This window comes from Neolamprologus multifasciatus, chromosome 23 (genome assembly GCF_963576455.1).
Source record: "Neolamprologus multifasciatus chromosome 23, fNeoMul1.2, whole genome shotgun sequence".
Lineage (NCBI taxonomy): Eukaryota > Metazoa > Chordata > Actinopteri > Cichliformes > Cichlidae > Neolamprologus > Neolamprologus multifasciatus.
In genome coordinates, this window is record NC_140460.1 from 37,377,869 (window position 1) to 37,405,153 (window position 27,285).

Here is a 27,285-nt window from a genome sequence, read left to right on the forward strand (position 1 = left end):
TTATGCTGCAATAGATGTAGGCTGCCGGGGGATTCCCATGATGCATTGAGTTTTTCCTTTCCAGTCACCTTTCTCACTCACTATGTATTAACAGACCTCTCTGCATTGAATCATATCTGTTATTAATCTCTGTCTCTCTTCCACAGCATGTCTTTTATCCTGTCTTCCTTCTCTCACCCCAACCAATCACAGCAGATGGCCCCGCCCCTCCCTGAGCCTGTTTCTTCCTGTTAAAAGGGAGTTTTTCCTTCCCACTGTCGCCAAAGTGCTTGCTCATAGGGGGTCATATGATTGTTGGGCTTTTCTCTGTATCTATGAAGCGCCTTGAGGCGACATTTGTTGTGATTTGGCACTATATAAATAAAATTGAATTGAATTGAATTGAATTGTGAGCCTGTTTGCCGAGCTGTGAATTTAGGAGTGATAAAAAAATCTCACAACATTTTTCCAACCAAACTCTCTTCAGGACCTTGAATTTGCAGTGGTAGCCTGAGACTCACATATTCCCCACCAGCTGTCCTCTGATATTTGTGAGCCTGATTCCCTCTCCCAGTTTTGCTTAATATACAGCGTAGAGTGATTTTTAGAGGCTTGTATACTTCCGTATATTTTTGAGACCAACTTTTTAGAGTACTAGAAAAAGTAAAGATCTTATTAGGAATAATACTGTTTGGATAATTATAACCATCATAAGCAACCGAATCATCTCAACATGTATTTGCTCAAAAATTGATTTATTTCTACAAACACGTATTTAATTATCAAGACAAGGAAAATCAACAGTTTCTAGATCTCCAACAGATGCAGGACTTGGAGGTACTGGGATTTCAGGAGGCAGCAGAATGGTACACTGGTCAGTGTCATTATTATTGACCTGTGATGGTGGATGGCCTTGGAGGGAGCTGAGAGGTAACTCAGACCTCTTATCTTAACGACATGGAAAGCAAACATTCTTCTTCTCAGCGGCTGGAGACTTGGAGACATCCCAAGTCATCAGCCTCATGCGTTTAGGCATCAAATGTTCCTCTTCATCCTCCACAGAAAAAACGCTTGAATATCTGCGCTTTCTACCCAGACCTAACTCTGCAATGGGTGGAGGTCTCGGAGGCAGAGGACACGTAAAAAAGGCCAATTCATCATCCAGGGATGAACAATTATACTCAAAATCTGGATGCATGATCTTGTCTGTGTCTTTTGACTGAATGCTGGCATCAGCAGGTGGAGGACTTGAAGAAACTGGAACATCACAACTCATCAGCCTCATGCGTTTAGGCATCAAATGTTCCTCTTCATCCTCCACAGAAAAAACGCTTGAATATCTGCGCTTTCTACCCAGACCTAACTCTGCAATGGGTGGAGGTCTCGGAGGCAGAGGACACGTAAAAAAGGCCAATTCATCATCCAGGGATGAACAATTATACTCAAAATCTGGATGCATGATCTTGTCTGTGTCTTTTGACTGAAAGCTGGCATCAGCAGGTGGAGGACTTGAAGAAACTGGAACATCACAACTCATCAGCCTCATGCGTTTAGGCATCAAATGTTCCTCTTCGTCATTAACAGAAAAAACGCTTGAATATCTGCGCTTTCTACCCAGACCTAACTCTGCAATGGGTGGAGGTCTCAGAGGCAGAGGAACATCACTAGAACACATGAAAAAGGCCACTTCATCATCCAGGGATGAACGATCATTTTTCAAATCTGGATGAATGATCTTGTCTGTGTCCTTTGACTGAACGCTGGCATCAGCAGGTGGAGGACTTGGGAGCTCACATGCAGGCGCGCTGATAGGTCTGAACATGAAAGCGGGAACTTCATTGTCCAGAGCACAACAGTCTGCATTGGATGAGTGTGGGAGCTTCTCCTTTGCCTGTGGAGGAGGCAGACTTTGAGCCAAAGGGATCTCGTGTTGCAGAGGAGCATTCAACTCATCTGACGTTTTGCTCTGTTACATATTATTATTGTTGTTGTTGGATTTTTCTTTAAAAATTCACACGATTTAATGTTTAGAAACAGACACAGTGAAGGGTAACTTACCACAGCTCGAGCCATTTTAGGCGTCTGTCAAGGCAAAGACGCAGGATTTGGTTTCTCTGTGTAACATTACAGGACAGTTGTCATACATTTTCAAGTCAGTTGGATAAATTCATATCAAACTTCTCAAACTGTATCATTAAAGCATTGTTTAGGTGGACAAATATGAAAGATATGAAGATAAAAACAGTAACAGCTGGCAATCAAGGGAAAACAACCTTACAAAAAAGGTCTTAATCATTATTGTTTAAAAGTAAATCTTTCAGTCCTTACTTCAGGGACTTGTTTGAAGTCTCTTTGCTTGTTGTCAGTCGCAGATTTGTGCAAAATAGTTGCAGTTTGTGAATAAAGTTTGCAAGAGCTCCAAAGTTTTGTCTGTTCAATACCAAAGTAATGAGGAGACTGAGTGCAGGTTTGGAATCCTCAGTGACAGAAGAATGCAGGAAAAATCTCAATGCAGAAATGTTTGAATTTGAATTTGAATTTGAATTTGAATTTGTTATTGTTATTGTTTTATTAACAACAACTACCAGGATCATACCATAGCAACACAGTGATGCCCAATCAAATGTCAGATACAAGGCATAGCCCACATACACATCCAACAGCACAGTAAAGCAATGGGCACCAAGGCCACCAGTCAGGCCTTAAAAATACCTGAGTTATATAACAGCACACTGACAGTGTGTCTCATCCAAAAATATAAAATGTATAAATACAGTTAATATAATTTTCATTTAAATTTTTTTTAATTCTCTTCATATAGTGCCAAACAGATGTCTCAAGTCGCCACTGTTACAACATAGATAAACATAAACATGAAATCCATTATTGAATTATCTTCCATTTACTCCAGTTCAATTCAATAGCTATATAGATGGATAGACAGATATTTTATTAGATACTGTATTATATACTATATTGATTCCAAATGGAGAATTAATGTGTTATATCACCAGGATAATGAATTTAAGTAGTACAATGTACAAATGAACCTGACACCACAGGGGAAGCAAAATGAAACACACTGAACATAGAAACACAACCCTTTCAAAATAAAAGACGAAACAAGGAGAGACGTAGATGTGTGATGGGCTGAGTTGAAAAAGCAGGAGGAGTCACAGGAATTATTACAAAAATAGAGTTTTCATTTATTTAACCCCAAAATTATATTTACAAAGGTCATAAATGTTGAGCTTATAAAAGAGGTCAAAGAAACAAAACTGCAACTTAACAAACCAGCTGACTGCCTTAACTGACCTCCACATGAAATGACACATAAGGGTATATGCAATGGCTGATCAGACCACTATGACACACGAGGGGTAACTAAACAAAACACAATTGTAAACAACAAACAATGCAGTACAGTCTGGTTTGTTAATAAACTAAACACCAAAGAAGGAAATCAAAACTACTAAACCCTAAACTCAAGTATTTAATTAAGTACAACTACTTTGTTTTTAATTAAAGAAAACACACATTCTCCCCTTCAGCAGGAAGTGGTGGTGCGGTCCAATTATCCCTCTTTGCATTCAATGGTTTCAAACCCTGGCTACCATCTTTTGTCCGGCAACTCCCAGGGATGATGGCAGGTAAGAAATAAAAGACAAAAGTTAGTCAAAAATCAAAGTAATGAACTGGTGTGAATACATAAGTAAACTAAATGTGCAATGTTACAAATAGAACACATGTATCCAAACCAATCAGTGAAGTTCCAGGAAACTATAGTGTGTTACTGTTTTCAAATGAAGAAATGAAAATACAAGAGTTACCGCCTTTAGAGTGTGGCCAAGGGTTTGGCCATCACAACATGATAACACAAGCTTGACAATGGAAAATGGAACACACAGACATACAACACATGACAGACTGGGAAGGCGTGAAACACACAAGGCAAACGGGAACAGATAAGAACGACGAAGACACGGACATAACTTAAACATTCAACATAGAGGACAAGACAAACTAGACAAAAGACAAGAAAAGACTCATAAATATGGAGACAAGGATACAACATAAAGTAGAATAACACTCAACTAAACCCTAAATAAATAATAACAATAATAATAAATTATTTATATCCTGCTGCTAATCTAATTTCCCCTTATGGGACAATAAAGAAGTTGAAATTGAAATAAATACTAACACAAAAACTTTACATTATTGTAATCTAACAATGCAAACTAAATTCAAAACATTGGGTCCGAGACCCAGTCCCTGACAGTTATGTGACAAATATAATATTAATATATTTAATATAATTATTAAATATAATATAAATGCCCAACCTCTTTTATTAGTTGACCTGAGAGTGTTTAGGGCTACCCAACATAGTTATTTCACAGTCACTGAGATTGAAGATGTGGGTTTTCCTCTTTTTCCCCCCTTTTTTTCTGCTTCACCAACCATCTCGTGACGTTCGGAGTCAGACACGGTCACGTTAAAGCCTCTGCTGTTCACTGTGGTGTTGCGGATTTGGCAGAAGTTGCATTATCTGAAGGTCAAACACATTAACCTCACGACATTTGCAGCAGGCCATTGGAGCGCGCGAGGAGCTGGTTTTACTCATCAAAGAGCTAAAATGTCGAAACCCCCCCAGAAATCTGTGACTGTAAGGAGGGGAAAGCAGACGACTGTTCAATCTGTGCTGTGGAGACTGGGACCACCTTGGAAATGTAATCTCCATTAAATGGTTCAGTGTCTTTGTTTACCACTTGAGGGGTGTTCAGTTTAGTGTTTTTGTATTTGCATCTTACTTTTAGTTTGTCTTCAATTTTCAGCTGCACTATAATTCATCTTTAAAATAATTATTATAGTTAGCAGAAAGCTGAAACAGACTATTGCTTCTTGCAGGAAAGCGGTTCATTAGATTGATTCTGCTACTTGCTACAAAGCATTGACTATGGCTACAGTATAGTCTCCAGTGAGTCTTACACAATAATATTTATTCTACTGTTTGTCATAAAATCTTATGCATAATGCATGTCAGCCTTGAGGTTTGAGTGCATAACACACACGATAAGCCATTTCATTGATTAATGCTCTGATAATCTGCATATTAAGGAAGCTACATGTGTTGCCCTGTTGCCACAATCTGGGACTGCCCCTTGTGGTAAAAGGACTCTAAGATGATTTTTTTAAAGGTGCCTGTCAGCATCACAGATTGCCATTTACATCATTTTCAGCTTAGAAACCACGTCTAAATGTGCTTGCATATCCATCCATATCTTGCATATCCATGTGTTTGTGTGTAAGGGGGGTGGAGAAACAAGATCCTGCTGTAGTTTTTCATTCCGTTGTACCAGGAACGTGTAAACAGACTACTTCTGGGATTGTGCATCTTCTCTAAAGACACATCTCTGCCTCAACCTGTTTGTCACTGTGTCTCTGACAGATCCTCCACACTGTTGGCTCCTTTAACCTGAGTTATCTTTCACACAATGCCTCACTCTCTGTCTCTCCTCTGTCCTTCTCCACCACTTCTCACTCACACTGGCTCCCCATCCTCCCCCCTCCCCATCCACCCTATCCACCCTATCCACCTTATCCACCCTATCCACCCTATCCACCCTTGCCTTAAATAGAGGACTGTAGCTAGGGTTCAGTTCAGTAGCAGTGGAGTGAGTCCCTTTGTGTTTGTCAAGAGCAGTTTGACAGCAGATCTTATCCTCTGCGCTGTTCTCCTCACTGTAGAAAAGGTGGCTGAACTGCTCTCGGTGGGCCGCCAGGGTCAGATAGTTCAAGCTCAACCTCGGAGACACAATGTCAAGCTCAGTCCAGGTCCTTCCAAGTGGAAAGCTCTTTTTCGAACATTGCTTCCTCTGGAGGTCATCAACCCAAGCGCTGGGAAGCTAGTCATCTGTGTAAAAGGCTTGAGCTACATTTATAAAGCATCAGGAAAAAAAATGACAAAGAATCCGTGACACGAGCAAAACCACAACTCAGCACAGAAACTGTAGGCGGGGCCGTTCGCTCAAGTAGCACAGTGAGGGAGCAGGTTGAAAACTTCATGAATGGAAAGTTCCCTTTTTTCCCTGCAGACTAGCGTCAGCAAGGAAGCCTCTGGACCAGATGTTTTAACCAAAAAAATAAAAGAACTTGGCACGCTTGTCTTTTCAGGGAGAAATTCTGCCTGTAAATGGCTTGTATTTGTATATTTGCATGTGATTTTTAACTGAGTGTTGGTTCTGACAGAAGTGTTTGCCTCTTTAAAAACAGGCTCATAGTCATCAGGTGCTGTAAGTATATAATTTGGAGTAAGTACCTAAGCACCTTGCAGAAAAGCAAAGTAGATGCTTGCCAGACTAAATCCACTATATGAAGAGGCTGTCTTGGTTGCCAGTCCTGCCACCCAATAGATCACGGCTGATTTGTGAGTATTAAAGGTAGCAAAGGTCATCTGCCAGTGAGAACAAGGCAAAGAACAAACTCACAAAGCACAGTCCTTCAGTGAACGCTGCATTCAGCAGACCCAAAAGCTTTATTGATCGCCCTTAGTACTAATGAGATCGGATGTAGCACTCCTAACACCACCAATATTCTCTTCTCACTAAATCAACGGATTTAGATTGGCATACGCTTCCGTCTTATCCCCGCCTGTTACAATCCATACGTGTCAGGCAGCCTCTGGCAAACAAAGAAGAATAAAGGAGAATGAGAGAAAAGGTAGGATTTAATAAAAGAAAAGACACCTAAAGGACTTATAGGACTCCAGCTGAGGGCTGTATGCGCCGGTCCCTACAAAAGGGGGAGAGAGATGAGGTTTGTGATGGGCAGGCCATCACATCCACCGGAGGACAAAAGAGCGGGGTGACAAGCTGCCGGTGGACAGAAGGTCCATTTCCACTCGCACAAAGGGACCGGGGAGATGAAGCAGATTAGCAGCTCTTTATGCCCATTGTGAAGGCTCTAAATGATAAGATTTACCCCTTTTTCATCCTCTGCTCCATGTGTGCGTGTGTGAGTGTGAGCCCCGACCAAAATATCACTTCACATCTTTTTTGCTTTCTTTTGCACACTCCATCATGAAATCCCTTTTTTCTGCGTTCATATGGGGGTACACACACACACACACACACACACACACACACACACACACACACACACACACACACACACACAGACAGGCCTTTATTCTTAAGAGTCTTCTATTCATCCCCACAGGAAGGTCACAAGTGCCAGGTGGATGTTCAGGGACTCCTCCACTTTTTATTAAATTCTGAATATATGGTTGGAGGAGAAAGACTCTTTACTTTGACCCTCTCATCACCACAAGATGTTGCTCCTTTTTAAAGTATTAGAGTTTCACAATATTCTTTTAGTCTGAAGAGACATGCTGACATAATGCCATCGGTCACCCAGTATCTCCCACAAAGTGTTTTTTCACCCTATGTGAGCATCATCATCGAAGTTTTGAACACTTGATGATGCGAGCTTCCTGATTATACCTTTGCATTTAGTGCCATCTACTGACCACCCTGTAACATTGCAGGAAATCATTCAAATCTACTTAATGTGAGACACGCTCAGCATCTGGAAACCATGAAACAGAGTTTCTAATAAAGGTTACTCTCCTATCCAAGTCACATACTGAAAACATCAAAAAAGTTGCTATTTTGGTGTTTTGTTTGTTTATTTGTTTCCACTTAGTGTGTCATTTTCATGTCGACCAATCATGTCATAGTTTTCAATAATGTACGAACCACTGAGCATGAACTCCAAGAACGCTCTCACTTTAGAAAGGCTCAGGGGAGACTTCTGCTGCTGTCTAATACAGCAAATATATTGATCTCTGTGTAAAGACTCCTACAAATAGTTGTAAGCAACAGACAAAACTTCGGCTCCTGCTCGAGATTTGTCATGAATGTGTCAACATGACTCGTCGGGCTTAACTTGTAAGAAAGAAATGAGTAAGACTCCTTTAGTACCATCGCCCAGGCTGTCCTGTAATTCACAGAATATGTTTTGGTTTTAGTTTTTTATGTGGGGCCACTGTAAAAAGTACATTAAATGTTAAAAAAACAAAAAACTGAAATTTCTAGATAGTGAAAAAACAATTTTTAACTGTTTTACTTGTGTTTTAATTGTGTTGGCATATTAAGAATAGTCATGGGGGGAGGTCTTTATCAGTAGGAAAAGCTGTAAAGCTTATAAAAATACAGTCAAATGTCCAAAATTTATGCCCTCTTTCATATTTTTCAAAGCTGTCCAGTAGGCCAGATTGGAGTCTTTGCCAGGCCGGGCCAAGACCGGGCCTTATGTTTCCCATCCCAGCTCTACACTGTAAAAGGATGCATTAGAGGGAAACCATTTTTTATCCCTCTTGGATTATGGTGACAGAAATATTGCTTGTAATGTTGCTTTTTTCAGTTGCAGCTCATAAGCGTTTGTTATGACTGCTGGTTATGACTACACTATTCATGATAGTTTTGTCTGGGTCAAGGCTCTTCCTCTGTGGCAGGTTCAGAGGGATGGCATGGCAGCATAGACACTCACTATTTTTACAAGGTTACCTACTGATTCTCAATTTGTTGCTGCCTTTCAGTGCAGACATTTATCTAACAAGGTCACATGATAAGATTATGTTGCAACTGCTTTCATTACTCAATGCACTCGTAACCTGGCATAATATAAGAACGCAAGAGCTTTCCTCTTTGGAGCAATCTATCTTGTAATTTTATTTCTTTCATTTCCAGATGTGTCTCATCACCTCCTAAGCTTTCTGATTTGTATCTCCTGGTACAGTCCAATGGTGGTGATCAGTCAGAGACCAGTGTGAACAGGGGTGAATGCTCAGAAATTTGCTCGACATGCTTTTAAAAAATCCCCAAAAAATAGAGTGAGGACTTTTACTAAAAGGATTTGGTCAAAATATGCAAACTACAGTAGCACTCCTAGCCTTTTAAGATTATCAGGTAAGCTGGGTTTGTTTGTCAAATGTTGATCTGAAAGTGCACACCTATATGCATCATAATAATGAAATCTGTCAGTGTGTGTTTAAACGGTCTTAATTGGTCAAATGTTCTTTATTAAAGGCCTTTATAAAAGTGTCCCCTGTGGAGCCGCTCGTCAAAGCTGGTGCAACCTGTCTTATGTATGAAGTATCAGCCCAACAAAGCAAATCAAAGTGTGATGCAAAATAAGCACGTTGGAGCCTTTTTTACTGAGTCATTGCTCTGTCTGACTTTCAGGTCCTAAATCCCTGTTAACCAATCAAATCAGAGGACAGGACCTTAGACCCTCAACACTGAGTTCCAACCCTTAAGTGAAACCTGAAGGTTACATAACTGTAAGCATTGTAGTTTATGAGATGTTGTTTTTCTACTGTTTGATTTTTCCCATGCTCATAATGCTTTTACTGTCCCATATTGCACATCACACACATTATGAGCATTGCATTAACATCTGTCCTCTGTTAACACACGGTTTAACTGCTGTTCTGTATCTATACAGATCTGTGCGTGAACGTCTCTGAACCCCTGAGGTGCTGTTGTTCCTGTAGCTAATGCGCCTGCTTTTCTGCTCTTCTGGTCTCAAAGCTCCGGGCTTGCCAAGGAGATGAAGACGAGCGGGAGATATGTAGCAGACAGATAACAGTGGACAGATGCCAAGTTAATTGTATTTTCATTGTTGCTTTACTCTGTCTAATGCAGTTTTAAGCACTAATACGTTTGTGACAGGGCCTGTTGGGAAGATCAGAAGAGAACTAGTCTACCTGGCAGGGTTTTTGGGAGAAGGTACTTCTGATTGTTCCCTACAGTTTGGCAAACGTGCAGTTGAGGCAGAGTTAAGAAGATATAACACTCCACCAACTGGCTGATTCAAGTGAATCTGTTAGCCCACCTGCACACCCTTTCTCTGTGCTGGTATCTGGGATGTAAAACTGGGGATGTACTAGAAGGCAGTGACCATGGTACCTCTTCCAATAATGGCTAAGATGGCCCTGGAACAGGATAATAGATTAGTGTGAATGACAGAAGCACCTTGTGCTGGGAGTTAATGGCAGTTGCATTGACTATCATGGCATGTGTGAAGGAGGCTGGAAGCTAAATGATGCTAAATTCATGTCAGTCAACTCAAGGGCCTTTTGTAAAAGAAATCTTATTTAGGAGCAGTTTCTGTAACAGCCACAAGGGCGGCAGCAGACTCTGACTCAAGAAGATGGGAGGTGTCAGTGAAATTCAGGAAGATAGGGAAGGTCAGGTGACTCAAACCTGTCCGACTTTGTTTGTAGGCTGTGATTCAGAAACAATTTGTAGAGCAGGAAGTACATTGTTTGATTCAGGAAGAGATAAAACTGCAGCTGATTTAGAAACAGTCTTTGTGACGGGGGCTGGTGTTGAGGCAGAGACTCAGGAACAGGCTGAGCAGACTCAACGTGGTGCCATTACAAGGCAGTGCCAAGTGCAAAATGAGAAAGGCTGACAAGTTAGCCATTCTTAGACGTGTTTAAAAACTTAGGCGGAAATGTCATTCACTGTATTGTTTACTGCAAAGTCATCATGTGACACACTGAAAAGCAGTTTACAACAGCTGTGCAGGACAAAGATTCAACAAGACTATAATGCGATGTGGCAGAAAAATAACAGAAGAAGAAAAAAAACATTTTCTGTCTTAAAATGTCTTCTTTGTAGTTTAAAATAAAATTGAAAATACAGAAAAAATGTTAGTAGCACAGATTGTCAGGTGTGTTGGTGTTTACTAAAGTGCTGTGATTCTTTTTTTTTTTTCGAATACAGAGCCATCTGTCATTGATATGGAAAACATGTTCAAACTTTCTGAAGAAGAACAAGAGGAGCATTGTTAACAGACAAGCAATGTTTTTATTTGTTCCTTTGTGAAGGATTCAAGAGGAAGTACATGTGGGGAATCTCAGCTTTAACAGGGAAAATGAAGCTTTCCTTCAGATAACAGAAGGGGGTTGGGTCACGTTTGCTTTGATAGTTTTAAGGGAAAACCATCTTCAAATAGTCATTTTTTAATTTTGATATTGTTTTAAGGCAAGGCGTGTCATGTTCCTGGGTCTATTAACCCAGCATTTTAAGTTTTAGTTTATTTGGATGTTGTTTATGTTTAAGTTCATTAGATTAGTGAAGTTCATTTGTTTATTAGATTCCCCTTGTGTATCCAACCCCTGTTAAGTCTCCCTTGTCCTTCATGTGCTTCATGTCTGTGTTTCTTATGTTTCCCATTTTATTTTGAAAGAAGTCCTATGTTCCTGCATTTTGTTTTACTCTTCCCCTGTGGCATTGTTATGTTCATGTTGTGTCTACTGTGCCTTTCTGTTCCATGTTTCAGGTCCCTATGTTCTGTCTCCCCAGTCTGTTAAGTTTACATGTTTTGAGTTCCGTCAGTGTGTTTCCTGTTTTACTTTCACAGTCTGTCCTATGTTAATGTTTCTAGTTTTGCTTCCCTTGTCTCGTCCTGCCTAATTACTCCCAGCTGTGCTCTCCTCCTGTGGCTCATTCCTCAGTGTATTTAAGCCCCATGTTTCCCTTTGTCAGTGTTGTGTCCTCCCACATAGCTGTGTGATTTTTCCCTGTGGCACCTTGTGCTTTAGTTTTCCCAGTTTAGGTTTGTATTGTTTTTTGTGTCCCACTCCATGCCAGCAATAAAGCTCTGTTTTTTGAGTTTACTTTTTGTCTCTGCGAGTTTGCATTTGGGTCCTACTCTTGCCTGCACACAGCCATATTGTGACAAGGCGACTCTGAAGGAACAGTGCAGGTGTTTGTTCTGCTCTTCCAGGGCAAACAGTTGCACACTAATGCACCCCCATACCATCAGAGACACTGATAACAAGCCGGATGGTCCCTCTCCATCCATATTTTTTAAAAGGAATTTCACATTACATTTGTCTGACACAGAACACATTTCCACTTTGCCTCATTCCACATTAAATGAGCATTAGGCTGGAGAAGATGGCTCCCTTTCTGGATCATATCTTCCGATGATCTTCTGAGCATTTGTTGATGCTCACAAACAGAGCGTTCCTGAGCCCGTGCAGCGATTTCCATGGCAGAATTCCTGTTTTTAATGCAGTGCTGTCTGAGGGCCCAAAGATCACAGATATAACACTGATTTTTGACCCTGTCCTGTGCGCACAGAGATTTCTCCAGATTGTTTTCTGAATGTTTTGCTGATATCGTTCACTGTAGATAGTAAGATATACAAAGTCTTTGCAATTTTACATTGAGGAGCATGCAGAATGCTAAACCTCTGCCTGTCTCTATTTCTGAGAGACCATAGCACGTTCTTGTGTTCACTGTACAGTTAATAGGTAAAACAATCGTTTTTGGTTTTTTCTATTATACAAAGCTGATAATATTTAAATATAAGTCTCTCCAAAAAATGTATTTAGAGTTTTCAAAGTGAATGTGCAATAGCAGGTTATGGAGGAAAGTAAAGGTGTTTTAATTAAGGAGAGGAGATGTTAACAATCACAAAAGGTGGGAATGAATAAATGAAAAGCTTCACCTAAAGGATTTAAAAGGCTCCAGCTGAGGCTGTAAAAGGAGAGAGATGAAGGTTGTGGGTTGGCCACAAAAGAGGTGGGGGGGTTACAAGCAGCTGGTGGACAGGAGGTCCATTTCCACTTACACAAAAGACCTGGGGTAGATGAAGAAGATTAGCATCTCTTTGTGCCCATTCTGAAGGCTCCATTTGATAAGATTTACCTCTTTTTCATCCCCTCAGCCATCATTTTTCTGTTCTGTGTATGGCTGTACAAGTATAAGCTCCCACAAGTCATCACAAGCTCTTTCTTTTGCACACTCCATCAGGATATGCTCCATATCTTTTCATCATTTCAGACCACCTTAAACTACACTTTCAAGTGAAATAAACACACTTGTTGCTGCTGCATAGTATGCTGATATTAATAATGTGGCACGTATTGCTATTACGTCCCCTTTCCAGGGTCAGCTCATCCTCGCCACAGTACTCATGAAAGCTCTTTTTGTACAACACAAGGAGTAGTTTGTGAATTTTCTCATACTTTGGCTATGTTATTATCATAGATGTACATTTTCGTAGTAACTTTCTGTGTTTGAATCATTACACATAAGCTAAACCTAATGGGGAATTTCATTTTAATTTGAATTCATCTTTTATTTTAGTATTTCATAGTTACATTTGTGCTATTTCAACTATAAAGTGCATTTCTGTGGATGGTTCAACTGCATGGTTGACGTAAGGACTGACTACCAGCTAATGCTTCCTGCTGTAACAGCACATAAGCATTACAGAAATAAAAACAACTGAGATACAGTAATTAATATACGGGCAAATATATGGTACAATTTGACTACATTTCTTATCAATTTTGATTTTAGTTTAGTTTAGTCTTATAAACAGTTTTTTTTAAATGTGGTTTATTTTAATTTCAGGTTCATTTTGTTTTGTTTTGTTTAAAAATTGTATAATAGCTTTCTTTATTACATACATGTTGTGCATTTCGAAGAAGTACAACTGTACTGAAAAAAGGTTGTTCATTTTATTTTCACATTTTTAGACAGAACTTTAGATTAGGGATCAAACTCATCCTAAATTCTGGTTATGAACCACATACAGTCCACTTTAATCTTAAATGGGTAAGACCAGAGAAATTCCCCTATGTCACTGTACAGAAGTTTAAATACTAATTTAATCCCAGAGATAGTCTTGATATAAGACAAGGAAGTGCAATTTCAGCATTTTTTTTCTACACTTAAGATTGAGAAATGCTGATGTAGTAAAATTAAAAAAAACATTGTATTTAAAAAAAATCAATCAATCAAAATAAAGAAAAAGTTCTGGTAGCTCACTGTCCAGACTGTCCTGTAATATTAAAACTGAAAGTTTTAGTTAATTAAAAGGAAATGTCCTTTTTTAACTATTATTATTATTATTATTATTATTATTATTATTATTATTATTATTATTATTATTATTATTGACACATTACACACTGAAAAAACACTTTCATTATTTTTTTTTTTAGCATTTATTTGCTTATCTGTAACTTAATTACGTTGATGTAGTATGAATGGTCATATGAGAAGACTGTATCAGTGGTAAAGGTGTGAAACCTATGAAAATACTGGGAACAGTGCAAAATTTATGCCCTTCACATTTTCCAGAGCAATCCAGTGTGACGTTTGACACCCGTGCTGTAGCCATTTAATACTAGCTAATTACTTGAATATCTCAAAATATAATTTTAAGCTACTTGATACAGGTTAAGCCTGTCGTTCCCTTGTTAGTCTGCATGTTCCGTGGACGTCCTCTGGGGGGCGCTGAGGTTCAGGTAGAGCGAGCAGGCGCTGTTGTGTAACGTAATGTTGCCGAGTCATGGTAGCGGTTGTTTAACATGTGAACACATTACAAGGACAACCGCTTTGTAAGTATGACTACACACAGCTGGTGGTAGTAATGACAGACACATAGCTGTGAGTTATTGTACTCTCAGTGTCATTACTAAAGGTCGTTTGGACAACAGTTAGAGACGATAAGCAAGCTAATAACAGCTCGGAGGACTCGCTCGTCTCCCTGGAGTAGCCTCGGTTACTAACAAGTGGACTGTGTACAGTGTTTGAACTTCACAGCTGCCTGCCTGGGAAAGGTAATGTTAAAAACTAACAACAACAGCCTACTATTTTATCTCTAGACCCTCTGAAATGTAGTCTAATAGTTATAAGTTTCCTTTTCTTGTAGCCACATTAGCTTCTTGTGCCACTGAGCTGGTGCGCTAACCATTCACACTTTGTTTTCTCGTGTGTTTGCGCACTTCTCTGCCTACAATATTTAGCGCAGTAACAGGTACCTTTTTTTTTTTTTACTACTATCGCATAAATCAGTGCCTCATGTAAAAGAGCCAAAGCAGTTCGTCTTTCTAGGTATACAATAAAACACCTCGTACAGATGGGATGTCTTTGTTAGGATTGGCTGCTATGATTTTAAAATGATTTCTCTCTCCTAGCTGCAGCCATGGTGTTTGTGCAGAGCTACTGTGAAGCAAATTCCTCCATCTCCATAACCTGGGTGGATGAAGGCATCGCCCCCTGCTTCTACTTCACACTGGTCCCCACCATCCTGCTCTCCCTCTCCTTCCTCCTTGGCACCATCCACTGCATATGCTACCAAAAGTATGGCACGCAAATGGAACGCAAGTTCATTCCTCGCTCCTGCCTCTATGGTTTTCAGCAGGTCCTCCACGTCTTTCTGATCATCCAGTTTCTGGGTGGAATGATTTGGAGAACCACGAATGCAGATGAACTTCCAGGGTATGTGGTGCTGTACGGCTGCTTTTCCATCCTGGGATGGGCCTGGGCTATGGCTCTACTCAGGGTGGAGAGGCGCAGGGTCCTGGTGTCGGATCGGACAAGAGGACACAGTGCCGTCCTGCTGCTGTTCTGGGCTGTAGCTTTCTGTGCTGAGAACCTGCCTTTTGTCTCCTGGTACAGTCCTCAGTGGTGGTGGGGCCTGGAGAACAAACCACAACAGGTGAACGCTCACATAAGATGTTTTTTTAACCATTGTGTTCCAGGAACCTAACAAAGAAGTGAAGACTACTTTCAAAATATGTGTGCTTACACTTGCATTTACCTTGCATTATGCAGTTTATCTCCATTCCTACCCATTTAGGGTTAGGTTGATCTTAGATTGTAGGTAGAGTTCATTCCTGTATACAGCATTTTAACTGTTTAAACTTCAGTGTGTGTTTAAACCTTTATGAGCCAAAGTTTAAAGATAAGTCTGCCTTCGGAGCCACTACTCAGAGCAGTGCAAGCTGACTCATGTATCAAGTTTCCGCCCAGTAAACAAAGCAAAACAAATGGGCAGTAAGCATGCTACAACCTTTTTTGCCAAGTCACTGCTTGTCTGACTTTCAGTTCCTAAACCCTGCACTCTTAACCAATCAAATCAGAAGACAGGATCTTGCTCCTCCCACATGGGGAGGAGTTGAGTTGAGTGAAAGTTTTTTGACTACATGACTGCAAGCATGACTTGTAGTTTTTGTCCTTTGCAAAGTTTTTTAATGTAGTTGTTGATTTTTCCTAAACTTAAAGTGCTTTTACTTTTACTTGCTTTGCAAAATGTTATTGTATTGCAATAACATCCCATAAAGTCAACATTATGAAAGTGCTATTTTAATAGTAAATTATATTGTAATAGTAAACTACCTAGATATATGGTAACTGTTCAATAAAACAGTTTTCAGCATATTCACATTACTGTGTTATTAGCATTGTGTTACCATTGTGTTAAACGCTGTTTTGTATCCATGCTGATGTGTGTGTAAACATCTATGAAAACTTCAGGTGCAGTTGTTCCTGTGGATGATGCGCTACATTAGCACTGGGCTGCTCTTCTTCATCGGTCTCAAAGCTCCAGGGTTGCCAAGGAGACCTTACATGCTACTGATAAATGAAGATGAGCGTGACGTAGAAAACGGTAGACAGGTAGTGACAGGGCACTTGCAGCACTTCCACTGTATATTAAAACACACGAGCAGCTTTGCTTATATACTCTATTAATGCTTTTTTAACGGTTTCATATCTTTTTCTGGGTCAGAGCCTGTTGGGAAGATCAGAGGAGAACCAGTCCACCTGGAAGGGATTTTGGAAGAAGGTCCGTCTGCTTGTTCCCTACATGTGGCCGCAAGGCAACAAGTTTCTCCAGCTGCTGGTCCTCTTCTGTTTGGGGCTGCTGGGAGTGGAGAGGGCTATTAACGTCTTTGTACCCATTTACTACAAGAATATCGGTGAGTGATGTGCCTTCATCATCATGCACTATAGACTCAAATGTTCAGTCACTCACACTGATGGTACTGCAGTGACATTGTTGCAGTAAGATTAAAATCTCATAATACTTTTTATTTATTCATTGAATCTTTTCACCACAGCTTGAAAGCCTCATTTTGTCTCATTCTCCTTGATGTCTGTGTCCTTTTTTCAGTGAATGAACTGACTGATGGCAGCAGCTGGCACACTGTAGCCATTACAGTGTGTATTTATGTCCTGCTTAAGTTCTTGCAGGGTGGAGGAGCAGGTAGGACTTACTTCACGGATGCCCAGTGAACATTGTAGTACCACAGAGAGCTGCACAATGAGCATCAGCCTCACATGCCACACTAGCATTAAGGCTGCTCCATTATTTTGACCACCAACCTCTCTTCTTCTCAGGTTCCTCTGGATTTGTCAGTAACATGCGCTCTTTCGTCTGGATCCGCGTGCAGCAGTACACCAATCGACTGGTTCAAGTCAATCTGTTTGGCCACCTGCACTCCCTCTCTCTGCGCTGGCATCTGGGTCGCAAAACTGGTGAAGTACTGAGAAGTATTGATCGTGGCACAGCTTCCATTAATAGCTTGCTCAGGTAAGATGGCATCAAACAGGATCACAATAATTATTAACAATTAGTAATAACTCAAATAATGAATCTGTTGTGTTTGTTTGTTATACTTAAATGCTCCTCTCATGTTAGACTCTGAATTAAAATTAAACTCAGTTATTGGTGTTTTTCCACAGCTACATAGTGTTCAGCATCTTTCCAACCATTGCTGATATTATCATCGCCATCATCTACTTCAGCACTTTTTTCAATGCCTGGTTTGGCCTTATTGTCTTCATCTGCATGACCTTCTACCTCAGTAAGTTATGCATGTTGAAGCTCAACTAGCTTCACTTTGACCCAGTTTAATAATGAAAAATAAACTTCAAGTGTGCAAAACATTTCTGTACTTCAGCATTGGCTGAGATAGATTTCAGATCCTCTTTGACTGTGTAGTAATTCCTTATTCAAATGTTTGCCAGCCTTGACGATCATCATCACTGAATGGAGAACCAAGTACAGACGAGAAATGAATCAGATGGATAACACTGCCAAGTCCAGGGCTGTGGACTCCTTGTTAAACTTTGAGACGGTACATTAAATAAGTTTGTGGTTCATAAAGAAGTTTACTTTTCTTTTTATTATTCTTTCATCTTAAAATGCACTTTAAAATACAATTTGTTTTTTCTGGTTCCATAGGTAAAATACTACAATGCAGAGAACTATGAGGTCGGCCGGTTTGAGGGTGCAATCTTAAAATATCAGGTAAGTGCATTTATCTGGTTTTGGTATTCCACGCCTTCCCCTGCTGTTTTTTTTTCCCTAAGCTGGTCTTTGTTTACTTTAACAGGAGTCAGAATAAACCTGCTCTCCTACGGTCTTTCTAGTTATTGCTACCTTTGAGATAGCTTTTAGCATTAAGATGCTGAGTGGAAGCAAATTTATGTCAGGTTTGATTTCAAAACAAAGACAAAATGAAATAACTGGATGTTGGAGTTCAGTGTTTTTTGTGTGATTTTGCTGCTTTGATTTTCCTGGGACAAAATTTAGACAATCTATAATATTCTGCTGCTGAGGACTACCTCTAAATTCTTGGACATCGTTGGGTGTTATGTCACTAAATCATGGCTCAATAAGAGACATTTAACCAACTATTATTGGGTTTGCATGTAGATATTTGTTCCTGTATTTCACCAAAACTAAAACTGAGACACTGATCACAGAGGTAGAGAAAAATGTTTAATTTAGTGGTCTCAGGAATGGAGTCATATATTTAATTGTTGTTTCCTTCTCCCGTTGTAGGAATCGGAGTATAAAACCCAGGCATCTCTGGCCTTACTCAATCAAACACAGAACGCCATCATTGGAGCAGGACTGCTGGCTGGTTCCTTGTTCTGTGCATACTTTGTCACAGAGGGAACGTTTCGGGTATTGACTTTGTAATAATGGTTTGCATTATGCATCTCCACATTTCCAAAACTATGCAATTATGTTATTATTGTTGTTATTATATTATTATAAGTCTCATAAAAACAACTCTAACCTCAGGTTGGAGATTATGTTCTCTTTGGTACCTACATCATCCAGCTGTACACCCCACTCAACTGGTTTGGAACATACTACAGGTAAAAAAAATATAGAGATTATGTATTGCTTTTACCAAAACTCTGTTTGACTCCTGTTCCTTTTGGCAACTGTTGGTTTCTCTCTTCTTTCCCTGCAGAATGATCCAGACTTCCTTTATTGACATGGAAAACATGTTCCAACTTTTCGAAGAAGATCAAGAGGTATGTTTATAGATGGGTAAATATTTGCAGCGGTGATATCAGTGGGTTTTTTTTTTTAATGTTTTGAGTTTTTTATGGTCTTTATATGTTGCCTGATGCAGGTGAAGGATGAAGTAAATGCAGGAAGCCTTCTCTTTAAATTGGGGAAAGTGGAGTTTGAAAACGTTTACTTCAGCTACATAAATGGGTTGGTTTATTTTTGCGTTGATTTCTTTTATTAAAACTTCAGTTTCAATGAGTTCTTGCATGGCTCATTCTTAGATTTCTTTACTGCTTTGCAGCAAGGAGATTCTCAGGGATGTGTCCTTCACAGTTCTTCCAGGACAGACAGTTGCACTGGTGAGTCTGAGGCGAGATGTTTCCTGCATTCCAGCATTACATTGAGCAGTTAAGGTGTTACTAACATTACGGATTATTAACATATCTTCAGGTTGGGCCATCGGGATCTGGGAAAAGCACAATTATTCGACTGCTTTTCCGTTTCTATGATGTTCAGGGAGGCTGCATTCGCATTGATGGCCAGGATATATCAAAGGTAAGAGGTTTGGCACCACAGCTACTGTGTGGGAAACATTTGAAACTTCCAGTCATCCAGTCAACAGCTGTATATGAAATCTACATTATTATGAAGTCATTAATCCAGTAAAACACAAATCAGTCATAAAGTCTTTGTTATTACTATAATCGCACAGTCTAGACTTCTTATTACTTTACCTTCATCATCTTTCTTTAGGTGAAACAAACGTCTCTGCGATCTCATATCGGCGTGGTTCCCCAGGATACCGTCCTGTTCAACGACACCATCCGGGAGAACATTCGCTACGGTCGCACCACTGCTAATGACCAGGAGGTGGAGGAGGCTGCACTCGCTGCTGATATCCATGACAAAATCATGACCTTCCCGGATGGTAACGTGCACATTAATCCCTCAGTTTATTCAGCATTGTGACTTCAAAGATTTGTTTTCCATACTTTTAATAAAATCGTGGGTGTTTAAATTGAATCTAAGTTTATATCTTTTAAATGTATATTTCTGAAGTTAGCCATATTTTTAAAATGTTCTGAAGTGTAGTTAGTGATGATCACTATGTAACTGCAGTCTCTTCTATATTGCAAGAAGGTTTTTCAGCCTCTTCCTGTGTTTCTGCCGGGCAGGTTATGATACCCAGGTGGGGGAAAGAGGACTGAAGCTGAGTGGAGGAGAGAAGCAGAGGGTGGCTATCGCCAGAACTATCCTCAAAGCACCACAAATCATCCTGCTGGATGAGGTATCCGACTGAACTGTCATCTCACGTGTAAACTCAGTTGCAGTTTTCTAATATTATCTCTCTGTAGGCCACATCTGCCCTGGACACACAGACAGAACGCAACATCCAGGCCTCTCTGGCCAAAGTCTGTGCCAATCGTACTACAGTGGTTGTAGCTCACAGGTAAATAAATTCATGTACTGTCAGGTTTTTTTTTAAGTGAATTTATCCATCTTCATTTATTTCACCGATGACTTGTGGGTCCTTTATTGCACTGTAATAGGTTGTCCACCATCATTGGAGCAGACCAGATCCTGGTTGTCAATGAAGGGCGGATTGCTGAGCGAGGACGGTAAGTGTGCCTGATTGTTTTGAATGAAACTCCTGCCATAACACATACAGTTGTGAAAAATAAAGCATTTATAGGAATCTGTGAAAAGTTTATGGAGGGTCATCATGAGCATTAATGTCATGATAATTTGGGGCTAGCCATCAACAAGCTTCTGACATTATTCTGGCTTGATTTTTGCTCACTGTCTTCTTGGCAGAATTGGTCGATATCATTGAAACTGTTTAGTTTTGTTACAACTTTTAAGCATAGTCAGGGCTCTAGAGTGCGACCAATTTTTCAATCCTGTCACACTGGTGCGACCAGCTGTTCCAGTAAAAAAAAAGAAAGAAAAAAGTCCCGGCAACTCTGAAAGTCTCCGTGTTGTCAACAACTGACAGACATCATGCCCCTATTGTGTGTCCCAATCAGAGATAGTCTTGAGCGGGACCTCTATGATTGACCGTGGTCCTGTAGTTGTCCCATAGTCCTTTGTGTGTACGTTTGAAAGTGCAGGTGGAAGAGGGAGGTGAGTAGCTTGAATAAAGCGATATCGATTCGTTAAATCCTGAATCGGCTTTTAAATATAAATGTATTTTGCCAGAAACGCCAGAATCTCAGGTTAAAGCTCTCAAAACTATTTCAACAATCACCAAACAGCTGAAACAGTAAATGAGAGCAGCTAAACAGATTCCACACAAAGACGTAAACACAGAGTATGGACCCGACGCATCAGAATCAGCTTTCTGTTTCTCGGCTTTCTCACCCGACGTACACGGACACGCCGTTGGGGCTGAAAGCCGACAGCTCACTGATTCTGATGCGTCGGCGGGTCTGCGCTTTGTGTTTACGTCTTTTTTTTTTTTGTTCGATTCTGAGCTGCAGGTTTTGTCTCTTGCCAACCAAAATTCACTGAACCAGCCTGTTTTCAGCATTATTCATTCGCTTATTACCCACCAGTCTACCATTGTTTGCAGCGCTTTTTTTTTTTTTTTTAACTTAAATGTCCTCAGCCAAGAAAGCCTAATTTCTGCTGTTCAATACTGAAGAAATGTAAATTTTTTAAAATTTGGCTAATTAAGGTTATCTGCTATAAAAATCCAGGCCAGGAAAATCTCCTTCATGTTTTTCTGTGTTTTATTCTCAGTTACTTTGACACAAAGGCATCTGCTGTGATGCTCACAACTCTGATGAAGTCTCACATATGATCAGAGTTATAATATTTCTGACTGTCTGAGGCAAAATTGACTCGAATTGAATCGGGACCTCGTGAATCGGAATCGAATGGATTATAGAAATCAGTGATGATACCCAGCCCTAGTGAGCAGCCTAGGCCCGACAGAACTGGATGTAGCTGTGGGTAATAAGAACTATTGATAACTTTTTTGTTAAGTTAAGGCCTGATCCGTCTGAAATTCATAGCCAGTGCTCTGACATGTAGCCATCAGTCTCTGAACGCTGAAACAGCACAGTGTATCCAGAAAACACATTATATGCTTCAATAAATACACCGCCCAGGTGTCCCCTCTCCCCACTGCCTTTCAGCAACAGACAGCAGCAAACAGGTCGTCAGAGGAGGCCGATGTGATGTTTAACCTCCTAAGACCCGAACTCTTCCACAGCATGCATTTTTAATTTCTCTTTGATATTTGGGCTGATTGGGACCCGATGAATGTAAAAACAAAGAATTACCAGATTTTGCTTTTTACCTTATTTTTGTTTTTAAGAAAAATAAGAGCCACATATGAGGATATTTGTTTAAAATTTTGATAGAACAGTAGCAGTATAATGTCCTCGTAAGTGGATATCAGTCCCATGTAGAACATAATTGAGTATTTTGGTCTAAATAACCCAAAATGTGATGTCCACATATGTGGACGCCAGGTCCTAGGAGGTTAATGTTTAGTTTTGTTACAACTTTTAAGCATAGTCAGGGCTCTAGAGTGCGGCCAATTTGGTCGCAAATGCGACCAAATTTTTCAATGGTGCGACTAAATAAAATCCTTGGTCGCACCAGTGGGTGCACCTAACTTTTGTGCTGGTGTGCCTGGTGCAACCGTGGCAAAAAGTTAGTCTAGAGCCCTGATAGTCTATAAATTTTCAGTTGGTTCTGAGGTCAGAACTTTGGAAAGGCCATTTCAAAAGCTTAATGTTTGCTTGCTTTATCCATTAAAAAAACAGCCATGTGTGCTTTGGATCATTGTTCTGCTGGAACATCAAATTGTGTCCTGTCTGTCTGTTCATTTAACGCAAAGTTGAAGAATTTGGAGGTAGTCCTCCTGCTTCATTATTCTGTCTACCACTAGCAGCAAAGCAAACCCAGAGCATGATGCTACCACCACCATGCTTCAGAGCTGATACACTGCTCTTCTAAACTTCTGAAATGGTCTTCCCAGGTCTGTACCAGAAAACCCACCTAATTTAAATAAACTCTACCCGTTCTCTCAAAATGAGTCGTCATGTGTCCTGCCAGAATAATGCCAGAAGCTTGGTGATGGCTACCAAAAATATCTGATCACGGCGCAACTTGCTAATGGGCATTGAACTAAATATTAGTGGGGACGTTTTTATAAATTTTCTGCCGAGTGGATTAAAGGAAATTCAAAATAAATTCAAACTTCTGCACCCAATTGTTGTGATTTGGAGTCACTAAAAATGTATGCCGTCCATCATTCTACCCTGGAAAAAGAAAAGTTTTCCATGACCATGTAATTCATGCCCAAGGTACTGAAGTCATGTGGCTGCAAAACAAGCCCAAGTCATCACTGCTATAGTGCTGACAGTTGTTATGAGGTCTTTTGCCAATATTGTTTTTTGCAAAATGTGGTGCTGTGCATTATGGCCAAATATCTCCACTTTGTTTTCATCTGTCGATTTTTCTAATCGCAATCTCATGAACTTTTAACATGAACATTTAACATGCTAACGGATGCCTGTAGAGTCTGAAATGCATGATCTTCTCTCCATCCTAGACACGAGGAATTGCTACAAAAAGGAGGTTTGTATGCAGACATGTGGTTGAAGCAACAACAGGCTCAGGACTCAGATTCATCATCAGACACTGAAACCAAAGATCGCCAGTCTGAGAAACTGCAGCCACCATCGACCTCCTCAGGACACCACGGGCACTGAATGTATTTGCTTTAAGAAAAATCTTTTTGTATTCTTTGTTATGATTGTAAAAAGGCAATGTGTGATTTTAAATGCTTTGAACACTCAGCGAGGTGAAAGGGTTATTTATTGCTAGATTTTCTAAAGTGAATGTGCAATGACAGGTCAGGGTAAGGTGCCTAATGAAACTGAAGAGGTATTCACACCTTTTAGACTTTATATCCAATAGTTGTGATTCTAGCCATGGTTTTGATGCCAGGAGTTAACAAAAGATCTAAAACTAAAAAGAATTAGTACAGGAGAAGACACAGATGATACTATGTGCTCACAAACTAAACATAATGGGGACCTGCTGTGCTTTTCTCTCATAGATGTACTGTTACATGTGCAGATGCTCATTTAAAGACCGCCAAAGATCCAAAAAAATCAGTTTATGTATAATTATTCCTGTGAGCCAGATGTTCAGGTTGCAGACTGCTCAAATTCACAATTTGAGACTTTTTTTTTCTTCTTGTGACTCTCTATGATGTCGAAGAGAGGAGAAATCCCTAATTATCTCAGTCACACAACTCTCACAGTCAGCACTGAAACCCCACCCACCTGCTCCACCTGCTGGGCAGCCAGTCAGAGAAAACTTAGACTAAAGAGTTGGACTATTGGAGCTATTAGAGTCTTAGAATACAAATATGGAGGTGCAAGAAAAGCATAATGGGTCCCCTTTGAATAAAATGTGGTGGGTTTCCCGTCTTTCCTCCACCTCTCTACCAAGTTTCATGAAAAACCAGCTTATTCGTTTTTATTGTTAATGAGAAAGAAGCTATGGGCATTGTATATTTCTGCTTCTGCTGTGGAGCAATAGAATGGTGTTAATGTCATCAGGGATTTTGTTTTGTTATTTAAAGTTTTGTTAGCTGAATTTTGAGCTGTATGTATTTGTACATTCTTAAAGCAGGAGACAGGAGCTGGTAGTGCATAAATATAAATCTCCATGTTTATGGTAGTAAAATAATGGCCATTCATCATCATTTTCTGTGTGATACTGACAAAAATATATATTTTTTTTCATTTTCTTTGATATTTTCACAACATTGTTGTGTCAGGGTTTGTTGACTGTTTTTGATCATTCAGTTATCTTTAGACATACTGATTCATGCCTGAAGTTGTACAGTCCAGCCTTCCATTGGCAGAAAGACCACAGACATTTCTCACGGCAGATGTTTCCACTCGGTATGTGGATGTAATGGGGCCAAGTTATCGATCTGCGCTTGTGCTCAGTTAGCAAGTCAAAATATCTGCATGAAAAAGAATGTCTAGAAATTAAACGTCCATAGATCTAAGTACAGCCATACAATTTTAAATAAGTTATTTGCTGTCTTATATCTACCTCGCGAAAGGTATTGTTCATAGTTACAGGTTTTGGAAATACTGTTTTATCATGTAATCATGAGCAATAAATGGCATTATTTCCATCCTTTTTCTGTCTTTACATTAAAACAACATCCTGTCCAGTTTAGACTTTGAAGAAATGTTAATGTGATGGTATCTCACATCACTGATGCATTTAACAAACTATTGTTTTACTTAGTCCATGGATGCAAAACTGCATCATAATGAGTTTACAATCTGAATTGTTATATCTATGGTAAGTCGTGTAATACCACGTGAATTTATTGGTAATAGGGATGGTCTGGTGTTAATTAATTCTGTGCATGTTTCACTTATGGGATATTAAAGTGCCGAAACCTTACAACTCGGACCTGGATACACTGAATTTCTTTATAATAGTAAGACACCATACGGGAAACTGTGTCTGTGGTGGACATTGGTGAGTTTAGACCCTTTTCAGAGGTGCTCAAGCATCCCTAAATTTCATCTTAGCACCCCTAAAAATAACTTTACTAATAGTCGGAACAATAACGTATTTTTGTATTATTTTTAATTTTCCTCTAATTTTACATATATAGGGAAACGATCTATTGGAGATGATGTTGTGCCAAAAACTCTTTTATATGTAATTTCTTTGCTTATATTTGTAAAAATTATTATTATTATTAAGGGTTATATATAAAATAAAGAAATGACCTGCTTTGCAAGTATCTTCATGACTAAAGTTTGCACCTACATTATAATCAATCCGGTCTTTTATGGCTACTTAAATACCTTGATAAACCTGTGATGTTACATATGTTGCTATTTCAGCTGCCTTCGTGGCCAGATCTCTCTTCAAAAAGACATAAATAATAATAAAAATGAATTTAAAAAGGTAAGAAAAAAGTGAAAAGGACTGCTTATGTTGACCGCCAGCAGTAGAAGCCTGATACTCAGCTTGAATAATGCAATTGATATGGGTGGATATGTGATATAGATAACTGAACCCTGCTTCAGTGTTACACCGACCTGTTGGATGACAAAAGCACAAAGACTGAGAGACTCGCCAGGCGAGAAAGAGAGACATCGGTGTGAAGATAGCAAAAAGAAACCTGCAAGTGTGGATGTGTGGCCAATGTCAAGCCGTTTGTTATAATACTAAGGTAGTTTCTGTTTTGCCAGCATTCACTGATGATGATTTCACATAAGTAAGCAGTGTTACACTCATATCAAGTGTGGATTCTCCCCAGCCTGCTTTTATAGTAACCTATGTCACAAATACGTATTTGCCTTATTAACTGATAGTGTAAATTAAAAATAATGACATGCATTTCATAGATGCTTCGTGTGCTTTTATAGCTACACTCTTGAACTGGAATGCCTCTGTGTCTCTGTCGAGTCTTTACACTAAAATAAAGGTTTGTATGCATAAGCTTTAAGTTTGTTAAAGTGTTTGTTCAGGTGTTTGCAGTGGCAGTGTGATTTCTTTTTCCGAGTGTCTGCACTGAATAATGCTGCCTCAGTTGCTTGATGCTGTGTTTAAGACTGACCGTGTCCTTGTTTCTGCTCTTATGTCTTTGGCTGCAAATTGTTCTTTAACTAACAGTATTGAGCCTTTGTCGCAGGTTTGATACCTCAAGGGTCCACCTTAAAACAGGTGCACTAATTGAAAGTAATGTATTAACTATTCTTGCTTTTTAATGTATGAATTGCAGTGCACTGCAATGGCAAAGGTGTGAAGCTAAATTTGCTCCAGGCAGTGGAGAAGAAGAAACTACTGATCCTTATCAAGATGAAAATGATACTGGACCTGATTTAAAGGCTAGCGGTCCGTGTACAATTTCTACTACATTGTTTTTAAGACAAACTAATTTGATTTAAAAGGGTTTTTTTCTTTTGTTTTATTTGTTTTTGTGTGTCTGTGTGTGTTCAGTGACATTACCGTCCATACTAGTGACGTGTCGGTCGCGAACGAAATGGCTCTTAGAGCTGGTTCTTTGACGTGAACGACGCGAGCCAGCTCCTTATCACCAGCCGTGGTTTGTTTGTTTTTTCTCTCACCCTCTCTCTCGCACTTTTTTTCCGCTTAACTCCGCAC

The 27,285-nt window shown here is 39.7% G+C and overlaps 2 protein-coding genes and 1 long non-coding RNA gene across 6 annotated transcripts in view; 1 reads left to right on the forward strand and 2 right to left on the reverse strand.

Annotated features, from left to right (window-relative positions):
- LOC146492111 (uncharacterized) overlaps window positions 1-27,285 on the reverse strand; it is a 379,576-nt gene that overhangs the window by 188,880 nt on the left and 163,411 nt on the right. The window lies entirely within an intron of this gene.
- Window positions 695-2,651, reverse strand: LOC146492114 (uncharacterized). Of its 2 annotated transcripts, none has more exons than XM_085150685.1 (3): window positions 2,308-2,651; window positions 2,038-2,093; window positions 695-1,945 (listed from the first exon to the last, which is right to left on the reverse strand). In XM_085150685.1, exons 2-3 carry the CDS (start codon window positions 2,050-2,052, stop codon window positions 929-931), a joined length of 1,032 nt encoding a protein of 343 aa, XP_085006811.1. In that variant the 5' UTR covers window positions 2,053-2,093; window positions 2,308-2,651; the 3' UTR covers window positions 695-928. The 2 variants fall into 2 exon arrangements, with proteins under 2 accessions (XP_085006811.1, XP_085006812.1); XM_085150686.1 differs by having other exon boundaries at window positions 696-1,870; window positions 2,308-2,495.
- Window positions 14,305-26,589, forward strand: LOC146492115 (ATP-binding cassette sub-family B member 6-like). 3 transcript variants are annotated; one of them, XM_085151917.1, is made up of 21 exons: window positions 14,305-14,413; window positions 14,497-14,635; window positions 14,993-15,516; window positions 16,335-16,475; window positions 16,588-16,777; window positions 16,972-17,064; window positions 17,199-17,391; window positions 17,544-17,665; window positions 17,829-17,938; window positions 18,046-18,111; window positions 18,649-18,774; window positions 18,895-18,971; window positions 19,070-19,133; window positions 19,235-19,320; window positions 19,415-19,472; window positions 19,564-19,668; window positions 19,867-20,041; window positions 20,289-20,401; window positions 20,469-20,563; window positions 20,664-20,732; window positions 23,681-26,589. In XM_085151917.1, the coding sequence occupies exons 3-21, from the start codon at window positions 15,001-15,003 to the stop codon at window positions 23,838-23,840; spliced, it is 2,559 nt and encodes an 852-aa protein (XP_085008043.1). In that variant the 5' UTR covers window positions 14,305-14,413; window positions 14,497-14,635; window positions 14,993-15,000; the 3' UTR covers window positions 23,841-26,589. The 3 variants fall into 3 exon arrangements, 2 of the variants coding, with proteins under 2 accessions (XP_085008043.1, XP_085008042.1); XR_014872463.1 differs by having other exon boundaries at window positions 14,313-14,635; window positions 23,681-23,894; window positions 23,967-26,589; XM_085151916.1 differs by having other exon boundaries at window positions 14,313-14,635.

Coding starts and splice junctions, on each gene's coding strand:
- LOC146492115 (XM_085151917.1), top strand. CDS start 15,001: ATGGTGTTTGTGCAGAGCTACTGTGAAGCAAATTCCTCCATCTCCATA. Junction 15,517..16,334: donor TGGAGAACAAACCACAACAG/GTGAACGCTCAC, acceptor TGAAAACTTCAG/GTGCAGTTGTTCCTGTGGAT. Junction 19,669..19,866: donor ATGGCCAGGATATATCAAAG/GTAAGAGGTTTG, acceptor ATCTTTCTTTAG/GTGAAACAAACGTCTCTGCG.